The sequence below is a fragment of the Mobula hypostoma genome, chromosome 18 (genome assembly GCF_963921235.1).
Source record: "Mobula hypostoma chromosome 18, sMobHyp1.1, whole genome shotgun sequence".
Classification (NCBI taxonomy): Eukaryota; Metazoa; Chordata; class Chondrichthyes; order Myliobatiformes; family Myliobatidae; genus Mobula; species Mobula hypostoma.
The window spans coordinates 54,691,515-54,713,953 of NC_086114.1; the positions used below are offsets into that span (position 1 = coordinate 54,691,515).

Here is a 22,439-nt window from a genome sequence, read left to right on the forward strand (position 1 = left end):
TTTCATCAGTTCATTCCTGTGTATATAAAGAGATTGCTGTCTCAGGCTCCTATATTTCTATCTTTAAAACTCCCTGGTCTTCCTCAAACCAACAGATTTTGGCATTTCAACAAAACTTTGTTATCTGATAAGGAATTTTCAAAATTTCTAGAGAAGCATATTATTTTGTTTTTTGAAGAGAATAAAAAGGAAGAGACTTCTAATCTTATTGTATGGGATACTTTCAAGGCCTATATTAGAGGACAAGTTATTTCTTATACCGCCAGTGTTAAGAATAAAGCTAATAAAGAATTGAATTAGCCAATCAATTGAAACAATTAGATCAAAAATATGCTATAGCTCCAGATCCTGTTTTATATAAAAGGCATGTTGAAGTTAAAACTAAATATATGATCTTCTGTTAACATATCCAATTGAAACTCAACTTCTTAAAGATAAAACTCAATTTTATATTCATGGAGATAAAGCAGGCAAAGTATTGGCCAACCAATTAAAAAATTCTGTAGTTAAACAACAAATTAAAGAAATTTGCAAAACTAATGGTGATAGGACAACTGATTACTCGGAAATAAATGATACCTTTAGAGAATTCTATTCTAAAACTTTATAGTTCTGATTCCCCTAAAGATAATACTGTAATGAATAATTTTCTAGACAATCAAATACCCTGCACTCTCTGCAGATAATTGCAAACAGATGGATCAACCCATTTCTTATGAGGAAATCGCCGAGGCTATACATTCATTACACTCGGGGAAGGCTCCGGGTCCAGATGGATTTTCTGGAGAATTTTATAAGGATTTTTCTTCATTAATTATACCGCAGTTAAACTTAGTCTTTTTGGATTCTTTCAAATCGGGTAGTTTGCCTCAATCTTTTCATGAAGCTTCTATTTCGCTTATCCTAAAAAAGAACAAGGATCCAACTGAACGCTCTTCATATAGGCCAATTTCATTATTCAATGTTGATACTAAAATCCTTTCTAAAGTTCTGGCTCACAGGATTGAAAATATTTTACCTTCTATTATTTCTGATGACCAGACTGGATTTATTAAAAACCGACATTCCCATTTTAATACGCCATGTATTAGTTGTTATTTACTCTCCTTCTCAGGAGATATCGGAACGTGTGATATCCTTAGATACTGAGAAGGCCTTCGATCAGGTTGAATGGAATTATTTATTTATTTAAAACCTTAGAAAAATTTAATTTTGGACCAGATTTTAATCAATAGATTAAATTACTTTATTTATCTCCTTATGCTCGGGTTCTTACTAATTCTCAAAATTCCAAACCATTTAAACTTCAAGGCTGTCCATTGAGTCCTTTGTTTTTTGATCTAGAACCCCCTGCCATTGCTTTTCGAGAATCTAATGATATTTGTGGTATTTTAAGGAGAGGTATCACCCACAAAATCTCACTTCACGCTGATGATATACTGCTTTTTATCTCTAACGTTCAGACCTCGTCACCTTGTGTACTTACTTTACTCTCCCGTTTTAGCCAGTTCTCAGGATATGAATTGAACCTACATTAAGAGTGAATTATTTCCATTAAGTAATTTGCTATCAATTAATACTAATCTCTCTTTTAAAATTGTAAGGAATCAATTTACTTATTTGGGTGTAACAATCACTAAGAATTACAAACACCTGTTTAAAGAAAACTTTCTTACTTTATTGAACCATGTAAAAAAGATATTATTAGATTGGTCACCTCTTTCAATATCGTTGATTGGACTAATTAATTCTATTAAAATGAATATTCTACCTAAATTTATATATCTTTTTCAGGCTTTACCCGTTTTTATTTCTAAATCCTTTTCTGACTCTCTTGAATCTATTTTATCCTCCTATATATGGAAAAATAAACGTCCTCATTTAAATAAAGTGCATCTTCAAACACCTAAGAAGTCTGGAGGTTTAGCCTTACCTAATTTTAGGTTTTATTACTGGGCAGTTAATATATGCTATCTTACTTTTTGGCTATATTATATTAATCATGTAGACTGTCCAGTATGGGTTTCTTTAGAAGCTAACTCTGTTAATAAATTATTTCTCTTCTTGGATCCTCATTTCCTTTATTTGTAAGTAAACTAACTGATAATTTAATAGTTAAACATACTCTGAGGATCTGGATACAATTTAGAAAACATTTTGGTTTATTGAAATTTTCCCTTTCTAGTCCCATTTATTCTAATCTTTTTAAAAACCCTCTATGACTGATTTAGTTTTTAAGGAATGGGACAGGTTGGGTATTAAATGTTTCTGGGATCTGTTTGTTGGAGGAAATCTTTTTTCATCTGGGCAATTGTCAGCTAAATATAGCTTACCAAAAACTCACTTTTTTTAGACACCTACAAATTACAGACTTATGCACATTTCCTATAAGCTCAGATAAGAACTTTATAGACGTAATTTTTAATTTGACTCCTTTTCATAGTGGTTCAATATCTAATATTTATGGTATGTTACTGGAGACGAGGAATGTTCCTTTAGAAAAAATTAAGAATTTCTGGGAACAAGATTTACAGACATCATATCTGAGGAAACTTGGAATGAAATTTTTAAACTGGTTAATACTTCATCGCTATGTGTTCATCATTTCCTCATACAATTTAAGGAGTCCATATGACTAAAGATAAGCTATCTCGTTTTTATTCCGATATATCTCTCTATTGTGACAGATGTAATAATGGAGAAGCTTCATTAATTCATATGTTTTGGACTTGTCCATGTCTTGAAAAATATTGGAAGGACGTTTTTCCAAACTTTTTCCTTACTATTCAAAGTTAATTTTAAGCCTAATCCTCTGATGGCCCTATTCGGTATTGTTGCTGGACAAGATATCAAGCTGAAGACATCTGATTTACATATTTTGTCCTTTAGCTCTCTTATAGCTAGGAGGAGCGCTTTTGTTTAAATGGAAAGATGTTTCTCCTCCTACTCATGCTCATTGGTTATGTGACATTATGTCATGCTTAGATTTAGGGAAGATTCGTTGTTCAATTTCTGAATCTCGTCAAGACTTTCAAACACTGTGGGGACCCTTTCAGAATTATTTTCAAAACTTTCAAAACCCTCAATTTGTTGTTTAAATTTAGATGTTGCCTATTATTAATGTTTATTATATGAGAAGGTCTTTTACCTTTTTCTCTTCTTAATAAACAGCTTCGGTCTTGGTAGGGGTTAGACTCTTTTTTAGTAATAAATTAGTATATTTCAATATAACTTTGACTAACCTACATGAATATAGGGTAATGAGATTGTTATTATGAATAGATATAATGTAATTGGAAGTTTTTTTTAACTATATATATATATATATATATATACACACACACTTTCTTGTACTCTGTATTCTTTTATGTAGAAACTAATAAAAATATTGAAAGAGTGAAGTCAAACTCAGTCACCTTTTCAAAGAATAAAGTTTCTGTTCCAGCTCCATGTTTATTGACCTCAGCCAGGGACTGGTCTTTCAATCCCAACATCTTTGGTTTTTTCTACAAAAAGAAGAAAACATGATCACTAACAATATTTGATTACTGCAGATTATCTTTATACATTGCAAATAAGTTTTACACCTGAATGAGACTGGACGTACTTAAAATACTGTAGTATTTTACTATGAACTGTTCAGCAACCTACTTGCATTGCATATGCCTCCATTTCCACAGCAGTCCCTGACCAACACAGTACACAAGCAGCTTGATGGCCTTATCACCCCTCTGGCATCCACCAATGATTAGAAGCTCATAATGTATGAACTTCAGAAACAAGCCTACCTTTTCTTGTTCCCAAATGGAACCATATAGTTTTATTATCTTTCCATACAGAACTGAGACTGTTTTCATAATTGAATATACCAGTTTAACATATAATAAGCTAAAGCATGTATTATACATACAGACTGTGCTCAAAAGTTTTTACATCACAGGAAACCACATGTTAAAGAACTTTATAAAGGCTTCAAAGCAGAGCTGCCACTTACATGTATTAAATAAACCAAGACTTTAAATACTTAATACAAAGACGGTCATTTTATGTCAGGGACCAAAAATTTGCAGCCACGTGCCAAACCATAAATTTCCCTTCAGAACAACTGATTTTTAGCTGACCTGATACTGCAATTATTTACAGGAAAGAGTCTTTGTGGCTCCAATTTATTATCCCAGACCATTTCTGACCCACTTGCACCAGGTGACACAAGCGTCCCAGTTCAATTCTTGCCACTGCCTGTGAGGAGTTTGTACGTTCACCCTGTGACTGCGTGGGTTTCCTCCCACAGTCCAGAGAAGTACTGGCTAATTGTTCATTGTAAATTGTCCTGTAGTTAGGCCAAGATTCAATCAGGGGATTGCTGTGCGGCATGGCTCAAAGGACCAGCACTGCCTATTCCGTCTATTTATAAATATTTTATAAATAAATAAAAAAAATCCAGGACATAAAGCCAAGATGACTCAGTTCCATTTGTGGGTTTATTTCTTACTTGCTATTTTTTTTAAACCCTATTTGCATTTCGTGGACCTGCAAATTTTTTAAATCCGAAGTTCTAAAACAGCTACAGAAGCACTACAGCAGTAAAAACAAGTTTTGAAAGTATTTTGTTTAAAAGGACAGAGCAAGTTAAACACAACCATATTAAAGTAACAAAATGATAATCTACAAATTACGAAGTATAATGACCCTAACATTATAACCTACAATAAACTATTATTTACCATAGGTAATATCCCAGGAGGTTACTAACTAATACAAAAAACCTCAAGCACGCTTTGCAGAATGCCCTTTAGAAATAATTCAAAGAGCACCTTGGGGCAAATTATCACTTTTCACTGCACCCTCAATCCAATGTGTTTTGGTTATACCTCTGTGAGGGTTTAATGCCATGCTCTTCTGCTTTAAAGGGATTGCACAATTGTATAATGTTGTTATTGAAGTCTATTCATATCCAGAAAGAAACACATGAACTTGTCCATAGAACCATTTCACTCGGAATTCTGCCTGGCCATAACAGTAAACCAACACTTACTTTCACAGGTGGAGTGGCTCCAGAGCCTGAGTGGCGTCGAATCTGACACCCATTCTGGTTGCTTCTTTGCTTATTATTGTTCAACTGAGGCTTCTTCACTGTGCTGCCATGATCATTCCTAACCGAGTCCGCTTTCTCTGCTGTTGTCTTACTCAGCAGCTGCGGAGTAATAACATTCAGCTCGATGGTAAGCTCAAGGTACCACAGTTACGAAAGAAAGAGACAAATCAAACAATGCACATACATTTTCCCATGTACCATGACAGGTAACCAACACTTGGGTCTTACAGTTGGTGACAGATTTAAGTACTCAAATCATACCCTAGGAGCAGCTACCTGCACCTTCCATTTACAGTAAAAGTATTCAGCCCCCATAACTATTTTCACATTTTATTGTCTCATTTTCTAAATTTAAAATATATTGAAGTAGGAGTTTCTGAACTAATCTACAAAGCATCGTGATCACATCAAATCAAAAGAAAAATTGTATCCTCAGGTGTAGTATACTGTATTACTTTACCAACTAAACCCAATTTGTTGATGTAGAAAATTGGAGGATCAACTGTTTTCAATGAATTCATAAGAATAAATCCCCCTTCTCTTTGTAAGGTCCAACAGTATGCAGATTTTCAAAAGACCAAACCGAAATGAAGACAAAAGAGCATTCAAGGCATGTTAGGAAAATGATAATAGAGAAGCACAAATTTGAGGAAGGGTACAAGATTGCCCCAAAGACACTGAACATACCTTGGAGCTCAGCACAGTCCATTGTGAAAAAGTGAAAAAAATATGAAACCACAGCCACACAGCCTAGATCAGGCCGCGCCTCTAAATTTCGCCACTGGAGAATAGTTGCACTTGTAAGAGTCTACTGTGATGCCAACAGTCACTCTGGGTGAGCTGTAGAAGTTAGTGGCTGCAACTGGAGATGAAGTTCATGGCTCCATAATCTCCAAGGCCTTGCACAAGAAGGGTACTTATACAAGAGTGGCAAGGAATAAGCCCCCACTAAAAAAAACATATCATTGCCCAGAAAGACTTTGCAAAGCATCACTTAGAAGATACTGTAAAGATGTGGAAGAATACTGTGTGGAGGAGTGTGTACCTATGAAAACTTGCTGTACATTCTCAAACCAAAAGCTGTGGATGAACCAGGAGGATCGCCGTCTGCTGAGGGCTGGATCTGTGGCATTTAAGTATGGTGACCCAGGTCTGTACAAGGAAACCAGGTATGACTTGAGGAGGGCTATTTCACGAGCGAAGAAACAATTCCAAGCGACTCTGGAGGCAACATCAGATGCATGTCAACTCTGGCAGGGTTTGCAGGCCATTATTTCCTACAAAGCGAAACCCAACATCATGAATGGCAGTGATGCTTCACTACCAGACGAGCTCAACACCTTCGATGCCCATTTTGAAAAGGAGAATATAACTACAGCTGCAAGGATCCCTGCTGCACCCTGTGATCTCTGTCTCAGGCTACGTCTATACTAGACCGGATAATTTTGAAAACACCGGTTTCATGTAAAAACGATAGGCCTCCACACCAGGCATTTTTCAAACTATCTCCATCCACATTAGAACAGATACTTGGGCAAATCTCTTCCTACTGGGCATGCGCAGGACACACAGAAAACAAGCGAAGAGGAAACAATATACTTGGTGCGCATTTGTCCAGTTACAGACTAGAAAAACTTTAAAGGAATTGCTGTTGGCTCTTGCGCAGGAGGACTTAAAACTAAAAAACAACAAATACTGGAGCGTATGAAGGCAACCGACAGGGAGTTCACAGACAGTATGACCCGGCTGACGAGCAACATCGAGAAACTGACTAACTCTGTTGCATTAATAAAGCACCTTGTTAAATGTATAAAACGTCTGCATCAGCGTTATCTTGTATTTCCATACAATGTTACATTAGGCTGTTACACATCCATTGTCAGAGAAGTACTTGCATAAATAGGTAAACCACCTTCATACAAGCAAGGACAGAAAACAGGGCAAAGTGAGTATACTTATTTATTCAGTAAGCTATGGGTCAAAGTATTTGAGTACATTTCTAACTCTTCTGGCTTCAGTCTCATTGCCGTCTGTTCTGAAATTGTTAGGTAGTGTGGGGGGTTGCGTTCAAGAAAACAATGAAATGCCGCGTTGCCACCATCTGTTCCGGCACGTCATGACAGCGTTTTTAAAAACATTCGTTTACCCCGTCCACACTGCTCTGCACAATCGGCATTTTCAAATTTACACACTCTGGAGGGCGCTTTAGAAAATCTCAGTTTTCGGGGGAGGAAAATGCTGTTTCAGTGTGGACAGAGGGTTAAAACAAAGAGAAAAAAGCTTCGGTTACGGATTTATCCGGTCTAGTGTGGACGTAGCCTCAGAGGCCTATGTCAGGATGTCTTTCAGGAAGGTGAACCCTTGCAAGGTGGCAGGCCCTGATGGAGTATCTCTGAGACCCTGAAAACAACAACCTTCAGATGTATTCAAAAACATTTCCGACCTCTCACTGCTACAGTCGGAAGTTCCCATCTGCTTCAAAAAGGCAACAATTATACCAGTGCCTAAGAAGAGAAGCGTGAGCTGCCTGAATGACTATCATCCAGTGGTACTCATATCTACAGTGATGAAATGCTTTGAGAGGTTGGTCATGGCTAGAATCAGCTCCTAACTCATTAAGGACCTGAACCCACTGCAGTTTGATAATGGCCACAATAAGTCAATTTCAGATGCAATCTCAATGGCTCTTCACTTAGCCTTAGATCACCTGGACAATGTAAACGCCTATGACAGAATGCTGTTCATTGACTATAGCTAAGCGTTTAACAGCACCATTCTTTCAGTTCTGATCGAAAAGCTGCAGAACCTGAGTCTTTGTACCTCCCACTGCAAATGGATCACAATTTGTGTGGATTGGTAATAACAGCTCCTCTTCATTGACGATCAATGCTGGCGCACCTCAGGGATGCGTGCTTAGCCCACTACATTACTCTCTCCATACCATGATTTTGTGGCTAGGCACAGCTCAAATGCCATCTATAAATTTGTTGATGATATAACCATTGTTGGCAGAATCTGAGATGGAGACAAGAGCACATACAGGTGCGAGATATACCAGCTACCTTGCATTCAATTCAGCAAAACCAAAGAGCTGATTGTGGACTTCAGAAAGGGTAAGATGAGGAAGCTCAAACCAATCCTCATACAGGGATCAGAAGTGGAGAGAGTGAGCAATTTCAAGTACCTGGAACCTAACCTGGACACAACATATTGATACAGCTATAAAGAAGGCAAGACAGCAGCTATATTTCATTAGGAGTTTGAGGAGATTTGGTTTGTCACCTAATACTCTCAAAAACTTCTACAGATGTACCTGGAGAGCATTCGGACTAGCTGCATCACCGTCTGGTACGGGTGGGGCGGGGGGGGGGGGTGCTATTGCACAGGATTGAAAGAAGCTACAGAAAATTGTAAAATTAGTCGGCTCCATCATGGGTACCAGCCTCTGTAGTATCCAAAACATCTTCAAGGAGCAGAGCCTCAGAAAGATGGTGTCCATTATTAAGGACCCCCTTCACCCAGGACATGCAGGTCCTCTTCTCACTGTTACCATCAAGAAGGAGGTACAGAAGCCTGAAGGCTCACACTCAGCGATTCAGGAACAGCTTCTTCCTGCGTGCCATCTGATTTCTAAATGGACATTGAACCCATGAACACTACCTCACTTTTTTATTATTTCTGTTTTTGCACTACTATTTTTAATGTAACTATTTAACATATATATATATACACACACACATATATATATACACACATATGTAACACCCTGACTTTGATCTAGGTATTTCATTTTAGCAGTTCTGTAAGAGCAGCCTGTTCTGCTTTCAACTTGTTTGGCATTGAGCTAAGAGAAGAGGCTCGTTATTCAACTTAGGAATGTGCTGTCAGCCAGTCAGGATAGTGGAATCGGGAGAAGGTTCTGGAGAATGCTGGTGGGAGCTGGTAGAGACAGGGGAAAAGATGGCTGAGGATGCCATCCCTGTTGCACAAGGTGCTTTGTGCAGATAATGGCTTCAAGAAGGAAGAACCAATACTCCTGTTGGAGACCTGTTTGTTTGAGATGGATTGCGAGCAACATTCGGGAGGTGGTGTGTGCTTTCACACAGACCGAGGGTCCAGCGCGTGAGTGACAGACAAGTTCAAGTGCACATTTGACTGTTTGAGTAAAGGGTCTCTTTTGGTTTTTTTCTTTAATTTAATAACTGTTTGCTTAAATTAACGATCTTAAACATACCTTTTAATTGTATGCAATGTATGATCTGTTATTTCTTGCTGAGGGCAGTAAATCACACAGCATTCACACAAACCAGGGTTTGGGTGCAAGACATCCCAACCTCATGGATTTGGTGGGATCAGAGTTGTATACACCCTAGATGTAAGAAGCCGGAGAAAGTTGGGTTTATCGCCATGGAATCCAGTGGCTGTTAGCAAGTGACTAACAAGCCAGGTTTCCAGAGACGCTCAGTATAAGGGGGTTTCACATTTTTATACATGTTATTTATCATGTGCATTATCATATGCCGGTAATTCTGAAAGTTTTGCGGTTGGATGAGACCAAAGTGGAACTTTTTGGTCTCAACACTAAGCAGTAAGTGTGGTATAAATCTATTACTGCACATCAGGTAGGTAAACACCATCCCTTCTGTAAAGTATAGTGGAGGTAGTATCATGTTATGGGAATGCTTTTCAGCAACAGGGACTAGTTCACAAATAAAATTCTCAATTAAATTGATCAAATCCCTGGTTATAATCCCTGGTATGTGAACAAAGGGTTGGGGGCTGGATACTTTTTCAAGACGCTGTTACACAAATCCTAAACAAACCATCAATTTACACAAAAATGTAAGCAACATAATTTTAATAAGTTACCCCTCAATCAAGAGGTGAGGAGTAAGAGAGAGTATTTTGGTAGGAATATCACGAAGGATAATGCAGGCTTTTACCCTCAATACAATTAATAGAGCATTTCCATTCAGACAATTGTGGTGTTCACCTACTTCTCCTCCTCTCTAGAAATCTTATAAATTTCTAACACTGTTATCTGCTCCAATTAATAATACCCTTGACTGCAAAGGCTGAATAAAATGGTTTGTCATTTTTAGCTTAACCACTGTAGCTCTGGACAGTTCAGTATAACTGGATGATAATGAGCAACTTAGATGAGTGTTCCATACCAAGGCAAACAGTATTCAACAATACTCACAACAGAGCTGTTGGCATCAGGCAGGAACTGGCCAAATTCTGACAGAAGGTCTTCCTGGTTTTTAAAGAGCCTTGCTACTTGGGCGTATACCTCCTGCTCAGTCAATGCTGGCGTGTAATTTCCCCCAGCTTCTTTTGCATTCCGTTGTTCCTTCTGTAACAGCAAAAACATTTAAAGCTTCTTACAAACGAGACAGTTGCTGATTAACATGTGGCACAAAAGGGTGGGGACTCACTGTGAATTGAATCTACATATCTTATTCTTCCATGAAAAAAATTGCTTATCTTTCTCATTGCTAATGTCAAAACATGCCCTTCATCTCTTCCATCCCACCTTCCCCCAATTCAACACCATCAACTCCCACCTTTCCCCATTCTTGACAACATTCATTATGGCATCGTAACAGAGAAGAGCTAAAAATACAGCTGAGTAATTGTATTTAATTTCCTAGACATGAATTGCTATTTCAGAGAGGCTGCCCTTTGGTGCTCATGATATACAATGATCAACTATCTCATCCATTAAAAGGCACTGATCACACATGTGAGCTCATCTTGCCACTCATAACACATGGGAATGTGTATTTTTTTTAACAGTCAGGTAAAGGAAAAAATGATTAAAGAGATACTTAGCTACAAACAATTAAAAAGAGAGAACAAAAAGGATAGAAAGAAAATGGTAAAAATAGATAAGGAGGTATACTGATAAATGTAATGAATGCGATAAACAAAGAGGAAGACAACAAAATATTTGGGCAAAAGCTGGAAATGGTGTGAGTTTCCTTACCTGGTATGTGTGTAGGATTTCCAGAAAGGCCTTATAGATGTCAGGCTGTCCCTGGAAGCGGTTTTTGATCTTGTTGACATAGTTGATGGCATGATTGAACTCCACAGGCTGATTGTTCTGCATGGGTGGTGTCGTGGTGTGAGCACTCGTGACTGGGGTGTGAGGTTGCACTGGAGGTGACCGAGGAGAAGCATATGGAGCCATTACTGCATTTGGTTGGCTGGTTGGTGTATGTGTCTGTGACTGTAGAGGCTGCAAGAATATACAAAGTGAACTACATTTTACTAAAATCCCAAGAACAACTCTGCACAATTTATCAGTCAACTCGTTATCACAACTCTGGAAGGGGAACAATATCATTTTACTTGCTCTTGCCTACTTAAATAAAAGGCATACAACTGTCTGTATTTATCTATTATCTTGATATGGCTACACTTAAGTCTTCGATGTGACCGGCTTTGCGAGTTAAAACTCAGAACCTATAGATGCTCACCATTGGTAACTATGTACTTATTCAGAAATGTGGAGAGTGGGACATGCAGCGCTCAACTAACAAGTGATGATGGGTGTCCCAAAACACTATTTCTTTTTACGCAATTGCTTAGAAATGAGAGTCCAGACCCTATAGTTACTATCAGTCATGGAGATACAGTAACGTTACTTTTGCATAACATCAGAAGTGCTTGCATCAAGTGATCCCTTTCCTGTCACTCTGCATTTTACAAATTCCTCTGTATTTATATAGATCACAAATCAAAATCTTTTATACTATGCCACTCTCCCAGTTAGAAAGGTTTCTGCTAACTTTATATCTATAGGCAGTACTATCAAACCAACCAATCAACAGTATTCTGAAATAATGATAGGAGTTTCTAGTATCCTGTGCATTACTCCCAAAACGTAATAAAATTGAGTAGAACAAGCCTAGGGTCTTTAGGAGTTAAAACGAAACGTGAGATTCAGGGCTGAGGTCAGGATAACTCTCTTCACTCAGAAGACTGTTCAAATTTCTATAGATTACCCTGGAGAGCATTTAACTGGTTACGTCGCAGTCTGGTATGGAAGGGCCTCTACTCAGAATCAGAAAAAGCTGCAGAAAGTTGCAAAATAAATCTGCTCCACCATGGGCACTAGCCTCCCCAGGATTGAGGACACCTGCAAAAGACGATGCTTCAAAGAGGCGGCATCCTTCATCAAGAACCCCCATCACCCAGGACATGCCCTTCTCATGGCTGCCATCAAGGAGTTGGTACAGGAGCTTGAAAACACATTTAACCTTTTAGTAACAGCTTCTTCCCCTCCACAATCAAATTTCTGAACACACAATGAATCCGTGTACAGTACCTCACTATTATTTCTATTATTTTTGTTCTCTTTTTGTACTACACTCACAAAATATATATATACACACACACACATATACACACACGGACTTTATATATATATATGTATATATGTAATTCATAGTTTTTTTATATATTGCACTGCCCTGTTGTTGCAAAACAACAAATTTCATGACATATGCAAATAATATTAAGCATGATTCTGATTAGGAAGAAAGTGTTGAGGTAGAAAATCTGCTATGATCTTGTTGAATGGCAGAGCAAAGCCAAGGAATAAAATGTCCTATTCCTACTATCAATGTAATGGGGAGAAAATGAAAGCTCGACAAACTTGTTTTAATAAAATAAATTAATTTGATTGGTAATGAATTAAAATTTATTGTGTTACACATCCATGGCTACAGCAAATGTATTCATGGCTATTTTCACCATTGATAAAATGCATGCAATGGATAAAATTAATCGAAGATAAAACATTCTAAAACGATCAGTGTTCTTAAAAAGACTGTGTGCAGTAACCAATTCTAAATATTATTTTTCAAAGGAATATATTTGATGAGGAGAGTTCTTCACCACATCAAAGAGTTTCCTCACAGTTCCTACTTTTACTGTTGAGTGTCTACAGTTTGACAAAAATCTCCAAAAATAAGCTGTTTAAAAAAAATAAACCTTTCAGCTTTCATTCATTCCCAGACCTTAAGAATGCAGTAATTTTAAAAATGGTTTGTAACACCAAGATTTCCATAAAATGCTATTAGCATTTCATTTGAAGTACAGAAACCAGGATAAAATCAGGGAGAGAGAAACTCTCACCTTGGTCCTATCAAGCATTTGAATACCTGGACAGACTGACAGTGAGACTTCCCTTCTATCTGTGAAGGCAAGTTTAAAATTAGAATAGCTGTTCACAGCTTTGAAGGTCTTGCTTATAATTAACTGTTGCCCCCATTGATGTTAGCATTACAAAATTAATGTTCAAAAGAAACTTAACAATGTATTAAAATAAAAGCCCTTCAGGGGAAAAAATGAAACCTCCTGACGATGGAGAGCAGAAATATTTTACGGACGATCTAATCTTGAAGACACATTCTTAGTTAAGTACTATCATGTATGCACAAGATTCCTAAGAATAAGGTTCCCTTTTCAAGCTGAAAAGCTACAAGGTATGTTTTAATTTGATGACAATTTAAAGATTATTCCATTAATAAATGAATGCGCACTGAAAGATTATATCATCAAATAAATCCAACCAAAGTTCTGCAAGCAGAGTCTGAACAGACTAACGAGATGTCACTAATGATGAATTAATTGTGCTACAGCATGATTCAATCCTTTACGCTGGTCATTATGGGCTTTCTTTTCTGAGATGAGCATCTCAAAGCTGTGGATTTTATCATCATTGCAAGGCTTTAAACAAAACCTGACAATTACTAATACCAAATATGCATATTTGTTTTAAATCATACCTTTCTAAAACAGCATTAGCATCGATTCTAAGCTTGTGTTCTCAGCTCTAAAGTTTATCCTTCCAGTTAAAGGGTGCCAATTGACAAGAAAGTAAGGAAAATATAAATACATGTCTTCCCTGTCTTACAAGAACCCAACTTGCATACAGCCTGCATACACAAAATGTTTGGGAGACTAGCAGTATGGATTTGCCAACAGCTGCAAGGATGAAAAAGTTTTGTATCATCTGGGAACTAAGTTCCTGGTCTCATTTCTGACCTGCGAACTGTCTGCTCACTCAAACAGAACCCTGCATTCAGGAAGGTGCCATAGTGATGCATCAATAAGCTGTGCAGTTCTACTCCAGTTGGCACCAGGTAAACAGTGAGTGTAGGTCCTGACTTTGCCTGCATCAAAGGTCAGGTAAATCCAAAACCAAGTAAAACTGAATCAGAATATGCAAGGCTGAGCACATTAAACCGACGCCATAATTACTCTCCCCATGCTCACCTTGGTGATTTTGGCAGGTGGTGGCTGTGGTGCTGGCTGTGCCGGTGCAGGTGCAGTATGCTGCTGGGGCTGCTGCTGGTGCTGTTGCTGAGACTGTGGCTGAGCAGCGTGCTGCGGAGTGATCTGATGGACTTGTCCAGGTGTCGTCACGTTCACCATGTCATTAGTCTGCACCTCAATTTTGTAGCCTGGAGGCAGGAAGGTGTTGAAGCCCATAATGAGGTCAGGGTGCCCTTTGAAGAGTTGAGATACCCGGCTAATCACCCCAGGGGTATCAATGCTGCAATGTTTTAGAGGAGAAAGGCAATTAAAATTCGAAACACTATGAGTAGATGGCAGCTACAATCTGCATAAAATAACCTCATAATTTACTAATTATTTAACTTCCTTTAATCTGTGTCATTTTGACTAATATGAATCTTTAATGAGATCCCACATCACGTCTGCCAACTCTCTGCACATGCTTTGCCACTTTAACTGAGTGGAAACTCCTATAAATGTTGCAGTTGCTATCAATTTAACAGACATATGTTGAGAAAACAAATAATAAACACTAGAGATTTTGCAAATGCTGGGAATCCAGAGTAACACACACAAGATACTGAAGGAAGTCAGGACAGACACGGAAGGGAATAAACAGTCGACGTCTTAGGCAGAAACTCTTCTTAAGTTCTTTCCATAGATGCTGCCTGACCTGCAGTATTCCTCCAGCTCTTTATTCTTGAGAAAACAAATACAACCATCAATACGCGTGGCAGCTTAAAAATACCTCCATTCACTCTTACCTCTGAGACTTGAACTCCTTCATAATATCTAGAAAGTCATTGTAAACCTGAGGCTGGTTTCCAAATTGCAATTTCACCTGGTCAAGATATGACAAAGCATCTTCCACCTAACATGAAACAAAGTAAAAAGATTATGTTAACCTGAAAGCACGCAAAAGTATTTAACATTTCATCTATAATTAGAGCTGATAGGATTTATCAATTTCAGATGAGAACATTCCATACAAAACCATTATAAATAAAAGATTAATCATTGAATTTGCTACAGTAAAACATAAAGCATTCTGCATTATTATTAATGTTAAATATGGCCCCTTCCTTACACTGGGTTGCTACAGAGCAGAATTTTTTGAATATGTGTGAAATGTAAGACTGGCACCCTCTAACATTGTCATGACAGTCAATACCACATGCTCCTGTACAGTATGAGATAAACAACCAACCAGTCAAGATCTGCTGTACCAGATAATTCAATTCTTAAATTAGTATGAAGTACTGCAATATAAGAGTAATATCCAGTCAATTTTAAAACCATATCAGTCAGCCAACCATCAAGGCAGCAATAAGTGGTCAGACAAACATTTGCCAGAAGTCGAATATCTCAACATTTCTAAACTGTAATCACCATATCACTGTACATGTTGTGATTTTAGTTGCTGTTATTAAACCATTTCCGTTTCAAAACTATAGTTAAATGACATCATTAGAACCTTTTCATAGAATCCTATCCATTCAGCACCCTATGCCTTGTACCCAAAAGAGTTCTGTTTCATAAATCACTTCCCTTCCCTTTCACCGTGTTCTTATATCTTGTATTACTTACAGATAGAGAATTCCCAGTGTTTGATCTTACACAAAACACATCCTAACTTTCTGTTCTTTTAATGATGAGCCAAAATGTACCCATTCTAACGATGAACTGTCACTTTCTTGTCATACATATTAACCGCAAGTCTAATAACCTATTTACAACGTCTATGTACGAAGGGTACATAGACTTGATAAGTTCGTGGCCTAAGGTGGAAGGAGTCAATTTTAGAAAACCTAGCACATTTATGTTTCAACATAGTCCCCTCCTACATGTACACACTTAGTACAGCGGTCGTGGAGCATACGGATCCCTTCTTTGTAGAAGTGGTCCACAGCAGGGGTGATGAAGGAGATGAGTTGTACAGCTCTCATTACATGCACGTGCAGTTTAACTCTCTGAGTGAAAATGCAGAAAGTTTGAAGTTAATAACTCATCTCCTTCCGCCTTAGGCCACGAACTTATCAATCACCCCTGCTGTGGACCACTTCTGGAGGTCCAAGACGCTGACTTCAACAAAGAAGGGATCCGTATGCTCCACGGCCACTGGACTAAGTGTGTAAATGTAGGAAAAATAAATGTGCTAGGTTTTCTAAAATTGACTCCTTCTACCTTAGGCCACAAACTTATCAATCACCCCTCAAAAATCTACTATTTTGAACAATAATATTCCCTTTGTTTTAATTAAGTCTAAATGACAAGTGAATGTCTTTAATTCACAGAGGATGACCTGTGGAATACTTTAATAGAATACATGAGAAAAAAAATGCTTTCAATTCAGATAGAGATTTATTAATCTATCACATACACAACAAAACATGTGGGTACCACCACATATTTCATTAGGCATCACGGTACCGTAGCAGTTAGCACAATGCTATCACAACTCAGGGCATTGGAGTTCAGAGTTCAATCCTGGCACTGTCTGTAAGGAGTCTCTACACGTCCTCCCCTTGGAATGTGTGTGTATTCCGCAGGTGCTCCGGTTTCCTCCCACAGTCCAATGAAATACCAGGTAGGTTAATTAGTCATTGTAAATGTCCCATGATTAGGTGAGGGTTAATCAGGATTGATGGGGTCTCTGGGGCAGCATGACTTGAAGGGCCATAAGCCTTTCTCCGTGCTGTATTGCTAAACAAATAGATAGATAAGATGGCAGAACAACAGCAACAAATCGTAGATGGTATTAAATTCATAAACACAATTCAGATACTTTAACCTTAGCCTTCAAGAATGTTTGAGCTCTCCTACAGAAATGATATCCCACCTTTAGCCTCTGGAACTGCTGCTGTCCTTGGACTGGTGTGGCTGGTGCTCCTGGAGGATGAGCATGGCTCTGAGATACCACCTGCTGTCCATGAGGGGGAACTGGTGCAGTATGATGGTGGCCACTATGTACAGCTGGAGTATGGCTGTGACTGCCAGAGCTTTGAGGCATTGCTGAAACCTGGAGCAACAAAAAAAAAATAGATGCAACTTCCACTGAAACTACCCATTAATTACTGACCCTTTGAATGCATTGCTCAAAAAGTATCAAGCTGGCTCAGTCACCTGTGGAGAAAGTGAAAGTTTTAAACAACTGATTGTGACACTCATCTCATAACTAAATAATGGCTGCTAATAACAATTGCATTCCAGATCCAACAAAGAAAGAAACATTTTCAGCTGGGCTCGGATGTTCTGTGTTGTTAAGTGGGCAAGTGAGAAAAAACTTCCGGTAACCCTTTCCCAACAGTGTGATAACACCAGGAGTGTTATAAAATAGTCCGCTCCAATAGTCAGCAACAACAGGGCAGATCTGCTATACATACATCATACACCCTGGCTATTGAGCTTTTATGTATCAGAACCCGAAAATAATCCAGACATTAAGAATATTTTTGGATCATTGGCTTGTCTTCTAGGGAAGGTGGGATCTGTACAGAAAGGATGTTTGCACCTGAACTGGAGGGGAACTAATATCCGAGCAAGAAGGTTTGTTAATGCTCCACGGTGGGGTTTAAACTACAGTTGCAGGGGGAAGGGAACCAGAGAGCCAAAACAGTTAGTGCAGACGTCGTGGAGGCAGATGTTGGTAAGACCTCAGACAAAGTTAGGAATTAAAAGGTTGAACAGTGCGACAATATCGAAAAGAGTGAATACAGTATAGGACTGAAGGTGCAGTATACAGAATAAGGTAGATGAACTTGAAGCACAGTTGCAGATGGGTAGGTATGATGGATACACGTTGTATCGAAAGGCTAGGCAGGAAGGCAGAGGAAGTGGCGCTGCTCAGCCGGTAAAAAATAAAATCAAATCATGAGAAAGAGGTGACATAGGGTCAGAAGGTGTTGGATCATTGTGGATACAGCTAAGGAACTGCAAGGGTAGAAAGACCCTGATGGGAGCTGTATACCGACCCCCAAACAGTAGTTAGGACATGGCCTACAAATTACAACAGGAGATGGAAAATACATGCCAAAAGGGCAATGTTACAATGGTCATGGGGGACTTCAATATACAGGTAGATTGGGAAAATCAGCTTGGTGCTGGATTCCAGGATGTGGAATTTCTAGAGTGCCTACAAGATGGCTTTTTAGAGCAGCTCATAGTTGAGCCCACTGGAGGATCAGCTATTCTGGATTGGGTGTCGTGCAATGATCCAGAATTGATTACTAAGCTCAAGGTAAAAGAACCCTTAGGGGAAGTTATCATAATATGATTGAATTCACCCTGGAATTTGAGGAGAAGTCAGATTTATTAGTACTACAGTGGAGTAAAGGGAATTACAGAGGCATGAGAGAGGAATTGGCCAGAATTGATTGGAAAAGAACACGGGCAGTGAGACAGCATAGCAGCGAAGATGACACAACCATGGCTAACAAGAGAAATCAAAGCCAACATAAAAAACAAACAGAGGGCATATAACAGAGCAAAGACTAGTGGGAAGTTTGAAGATTGGGAACCTATTACAAACCAACAGAAGGCAACTAAAAATGTCATTAAGAAGGTAAAGATGGAATACGAAAGTAAGCTAGACAATAATATTAAAGAGGATACCAAAATTTTCTTCAGATACATAAAGTGTAAAAGAGAGCTGAGAGAGTGGATATTGGATCACTAGAAAACAATGTTGGAGAGGGAGCAATGGGGGACAATGAAATAATAGAAACATAGAAAACATTACACAAAGCTGTGCCGAACAGGTCCTTACTTTAGAAATTACCTAGGGTTACCCATAGCCCTCTATTTTTCTAACCTCCATGTACCTATCCAGCAGTCTCTTAAAAGACCCTATCGTTTCCGCCTCCACCACTGTCGCCAGCAGCCCACTCCACACACTTACCACTCTCTGCGTAAAAAACTTACCCCTGATATCTCCTCTGTACCTATTTCCAAGCACCTTAAAACTGTGCCCTCTCATGTTAGCCATTTCAGCCCTGGGAAAAAGCCTCTGACTATCCACACGATCAATGCCTCTCATCTTATACACCTCTATCAGGTCACCTCTCATCCTCCATCTCTCCAAGGAGAAAAGGCCCAAGTTCACTTAACTTATTCTCATAAGACATGTTCCCCAATCTAGGCAACATCCTTGTCAATCTCCTCTGCACCCTTTCTATGATTTCCACATTGCTCCTGTAGTGAGGTGACCAGAACTGAGCACAGTACTCCAAGTGGGGTCTGACTAGGATCCTATATAGCTGCAACATTACCTTTTGACTCCTAAACTCAATCCCATGGTTGATGAAGGCCAATAAACCATAAGCTTTCTTAACCACAGAGTCAACCTGCGTAGCAGCTTTGAGTGTCCTATGGACTCGGACCCCAAGATCCCTCTGATCCGCCACTGCCAAGAGTCTTACCATTAATGCTATATTCTGTCATCATATTTGACCTACCAAAAGGAATCATCTCACACTTATCTGGGTTGAAATCCATCTGCCACTTCTCAGCCCAGTTTTGCATCCTATCGATGCCCCGCTGTAACCTCTGACAACCCTCCACACTATCCACAACACCCCCAACCTTTGTGTCATCAGCAAACTTACTAACCCAACCCTCCACTTCCTCATCCAGGTCATTTATAAAAATCACAACGAGTAGGGGTCCCAGAACAGATCCCTGAGGCACACCACTGGTCACCGACCTCCATGCAGAATATGACCCATCTACAACCACTCCTTGCCTTCTGTGGGCAAGCCAATTCTTAATCCACAAAGCAAGGTCCCCTTGAATCCCATCCCTCCTTATTTTCTCAATAAGCCTTGCATGGGCTACCTTATCAAATGCCTTGCTGATATCCATATACACTACATCTACGGCTCTACCTTCATCAATGTGTTGAGTCACATCCTCAAAAAATTCAATCAGGCTCATAAGGCATGACCTATCTTTGACAAAGCTACGCTGACTATGCCTCTCCAAATGTTCATAAATCCTGCCTCTCAGGATCTTTTCCATCAACCTACCAACCACTGAAGTAAGTCTCACTGGTCTATAATTTCCTCGGCTATCTCTACTCCCTTTCTTGAATAAGGGGACAACATCCGCAACCCTCCAATCCTCCGGAACCTCTACCGTCTCCACTGATGATGCAAAGATCATTGCCAGAGGCTCAGCAATCTCTTCCCTCACCTTCCACAGTAGCCTGGGATGCATCTCGTCCAGTCCTGGTGACTTACCCAACTTGATGCTTTGCAAAAGCTCCAGCACATCCTCTTTCTTAATATCTGTATGCTCAATCCACTGTAAGTCATCCCTACAATCGCCAAGATCCTATTCCGTAGTGAATACTGAAGCAAAATATTCATTAAATACCTCTGCTAGCTCCTCCAGTTCCATACACACTTTTTCACTGTCACTCTTGATTGTTCCCATTCTCTCAGATCTTATCCTCTTGCTCTTCACATACTTGTAGAATGCCTTGGGGTTTCCCTTAATTCTGTTCACCAAGGCCTTCTCATGGCCCCTTCTGGCTCTCCTAATTTCATTCTTAAACTTCTTCCTACTAGCCTTATAATCTTCTAGCCCTAGTTTTTTTGAACCTTTTGTAAGCTTTTCTTTGCTTCTTGACTAGATTTACAACAGTTTTTGTACACCATGGTTCCTGTACCCTACCATCCTTTCCGCCTCATTGGAACGTACCTATGCACAACTCCACGCAAATATCCCCTGAACATTTGCCACATTTCTGCTGTACATTTCCCAATTTATGTTTTCAAGTTTCTGCCTGATAACCTCATATTTCCCCTTACTCCAATTAAACGCTTTCCTAACTTGTCTGTTCCTATCCCTCTCCAATGATATGGTAAAGGAGATAGAACTGTGATCACTGTTTCCAAAATGCTCTCCCACTGAGAGATCTGACACCTGACCAGGTTCATTTCCTAATACCAGATCAAGTACAGCCTTTCCTCTTGTAGGCTTATCTACATATTGTGTCAATAAAACCTTCCTGAACACACCTAACAAACACCACCTGATCTAATCCCCTTGCTCTAGGGAGATGCCAATCAATATTTGGGAAATTTAAATCTCCCACCACGACAACCCTGTTATTATTACACCTTTCCATAATCTGTCTCCCTATCTGCTCCTCGATGTCCCTGTTACTATTGGGTGGTCTATAAAAAACACCCAGTAGTTATTGACCCCTTCCTGTTCCTTACTTCCACAGAGGCTCAGTAGACAATCCCTCCATGACTTCCTCCTTTTCTGCAGTTGTGACACTATCTCTGATCAGCAGTGCCACGCCCCCACCTCTTTTGCCTCCCACCCTATCCTTTCTGAAACATCAAAAGCCTGGCACTCTAAAGTAACCATTCCTGCCCCTGAGCCATCCAAGTCTCTGTAATGGCCACAACATCACAGCTCCAAGTACTGATCCACGCTCTAAGCTCATTCACTTTGTCCATAATACTCCTTGCATTAAAACAGACACATCTCAAACCATCGGTCTGAATGCATCCCTTCTCTATCACCAGCCTATCTTCCCTCTCACACTGTCTACAAGCTTTTTCTATTTGTGAGCCAACCACCCCTTCCTCCATCTCTTCAGTTCGGTTCCCACCTCTCAGCAATTGTAGTTTAAACTCTCCCCAGTAGCCTTAGCAAATCTCCCAGCCAGGACATTGGTCCCCCTCAGATTCAAGTGCAACCCATTCTTTTTGTACAAGTCACACCTGCCCCAAAAGAGGTCTCTATGATCCAGAAATCTGAATCCCTGCCCCGTGCTCCAATCCCTCAGCCACACATTTATCCTCAACCTCACTCTATTCCTATACTCACTGTTGCGTGGCACAGGCAGTAATCCCGAAATTACTACCTTTGAGGTCCTGCTTCTCAACTTCCTAACTCCCTGTAGGAGTACAAACCGAGTAAGTACTTTGCATCAGCCTTCACTGTGGAAGACACTAACAGTATGGTGGAAGTTCCAGATGACAGGGGGCTTGAAGTGTCTGAAGATACCATAACGAGAGAG

At 39.4% G+C, this 22,439-nt stretch overlaps 1 protein-coding gene across 4 annotated transcripts in view; it reads right to left on the reverse strand.

The window, feature by feature from the left end:
* The window catches only part of sin3aa (SIN3 transcription regulator family member Aa), a 139,431-nt gene that overhangs the window by 49,375 nt on the left and 67,617 nt on the right, over positions 1-22,439 (reverse strand). For all 4 annotated transcript variants that reach the window (XM_063070907.1, XM_063070906.1, XM_063070908.1 and 1 more), the window contains 7 exons: positions 17,244-17,423; positions 15,169-15,275; positions 14,384-14,663; positions 11,085-11,336; positions 10,299-10,451; positions 5,036-5,194; positions 3,417-3,506 (listed from right to left, as the gene is read on the reverse strand). In XM_063070907.1, the coding sequence (XP_062926977.1) occupies positions 3,417-3,506; positions 5,036-5,194; positions 10,299-10,451; positions 11,085-11,336; positions 14,384-14,663; positions 15,169-15,275; positions 17,244-17,423 (1,221 nt within the window). The remainder of the gene's footprint in view (positions 1-3,416; positions 3,507-5,035; positions 5,195-10,298; positions 10,452-11,084; positions 11,337-14,383; positions 14,664-15,168; positions 15,276-17,243; positions 17,424-22,439) is intronic.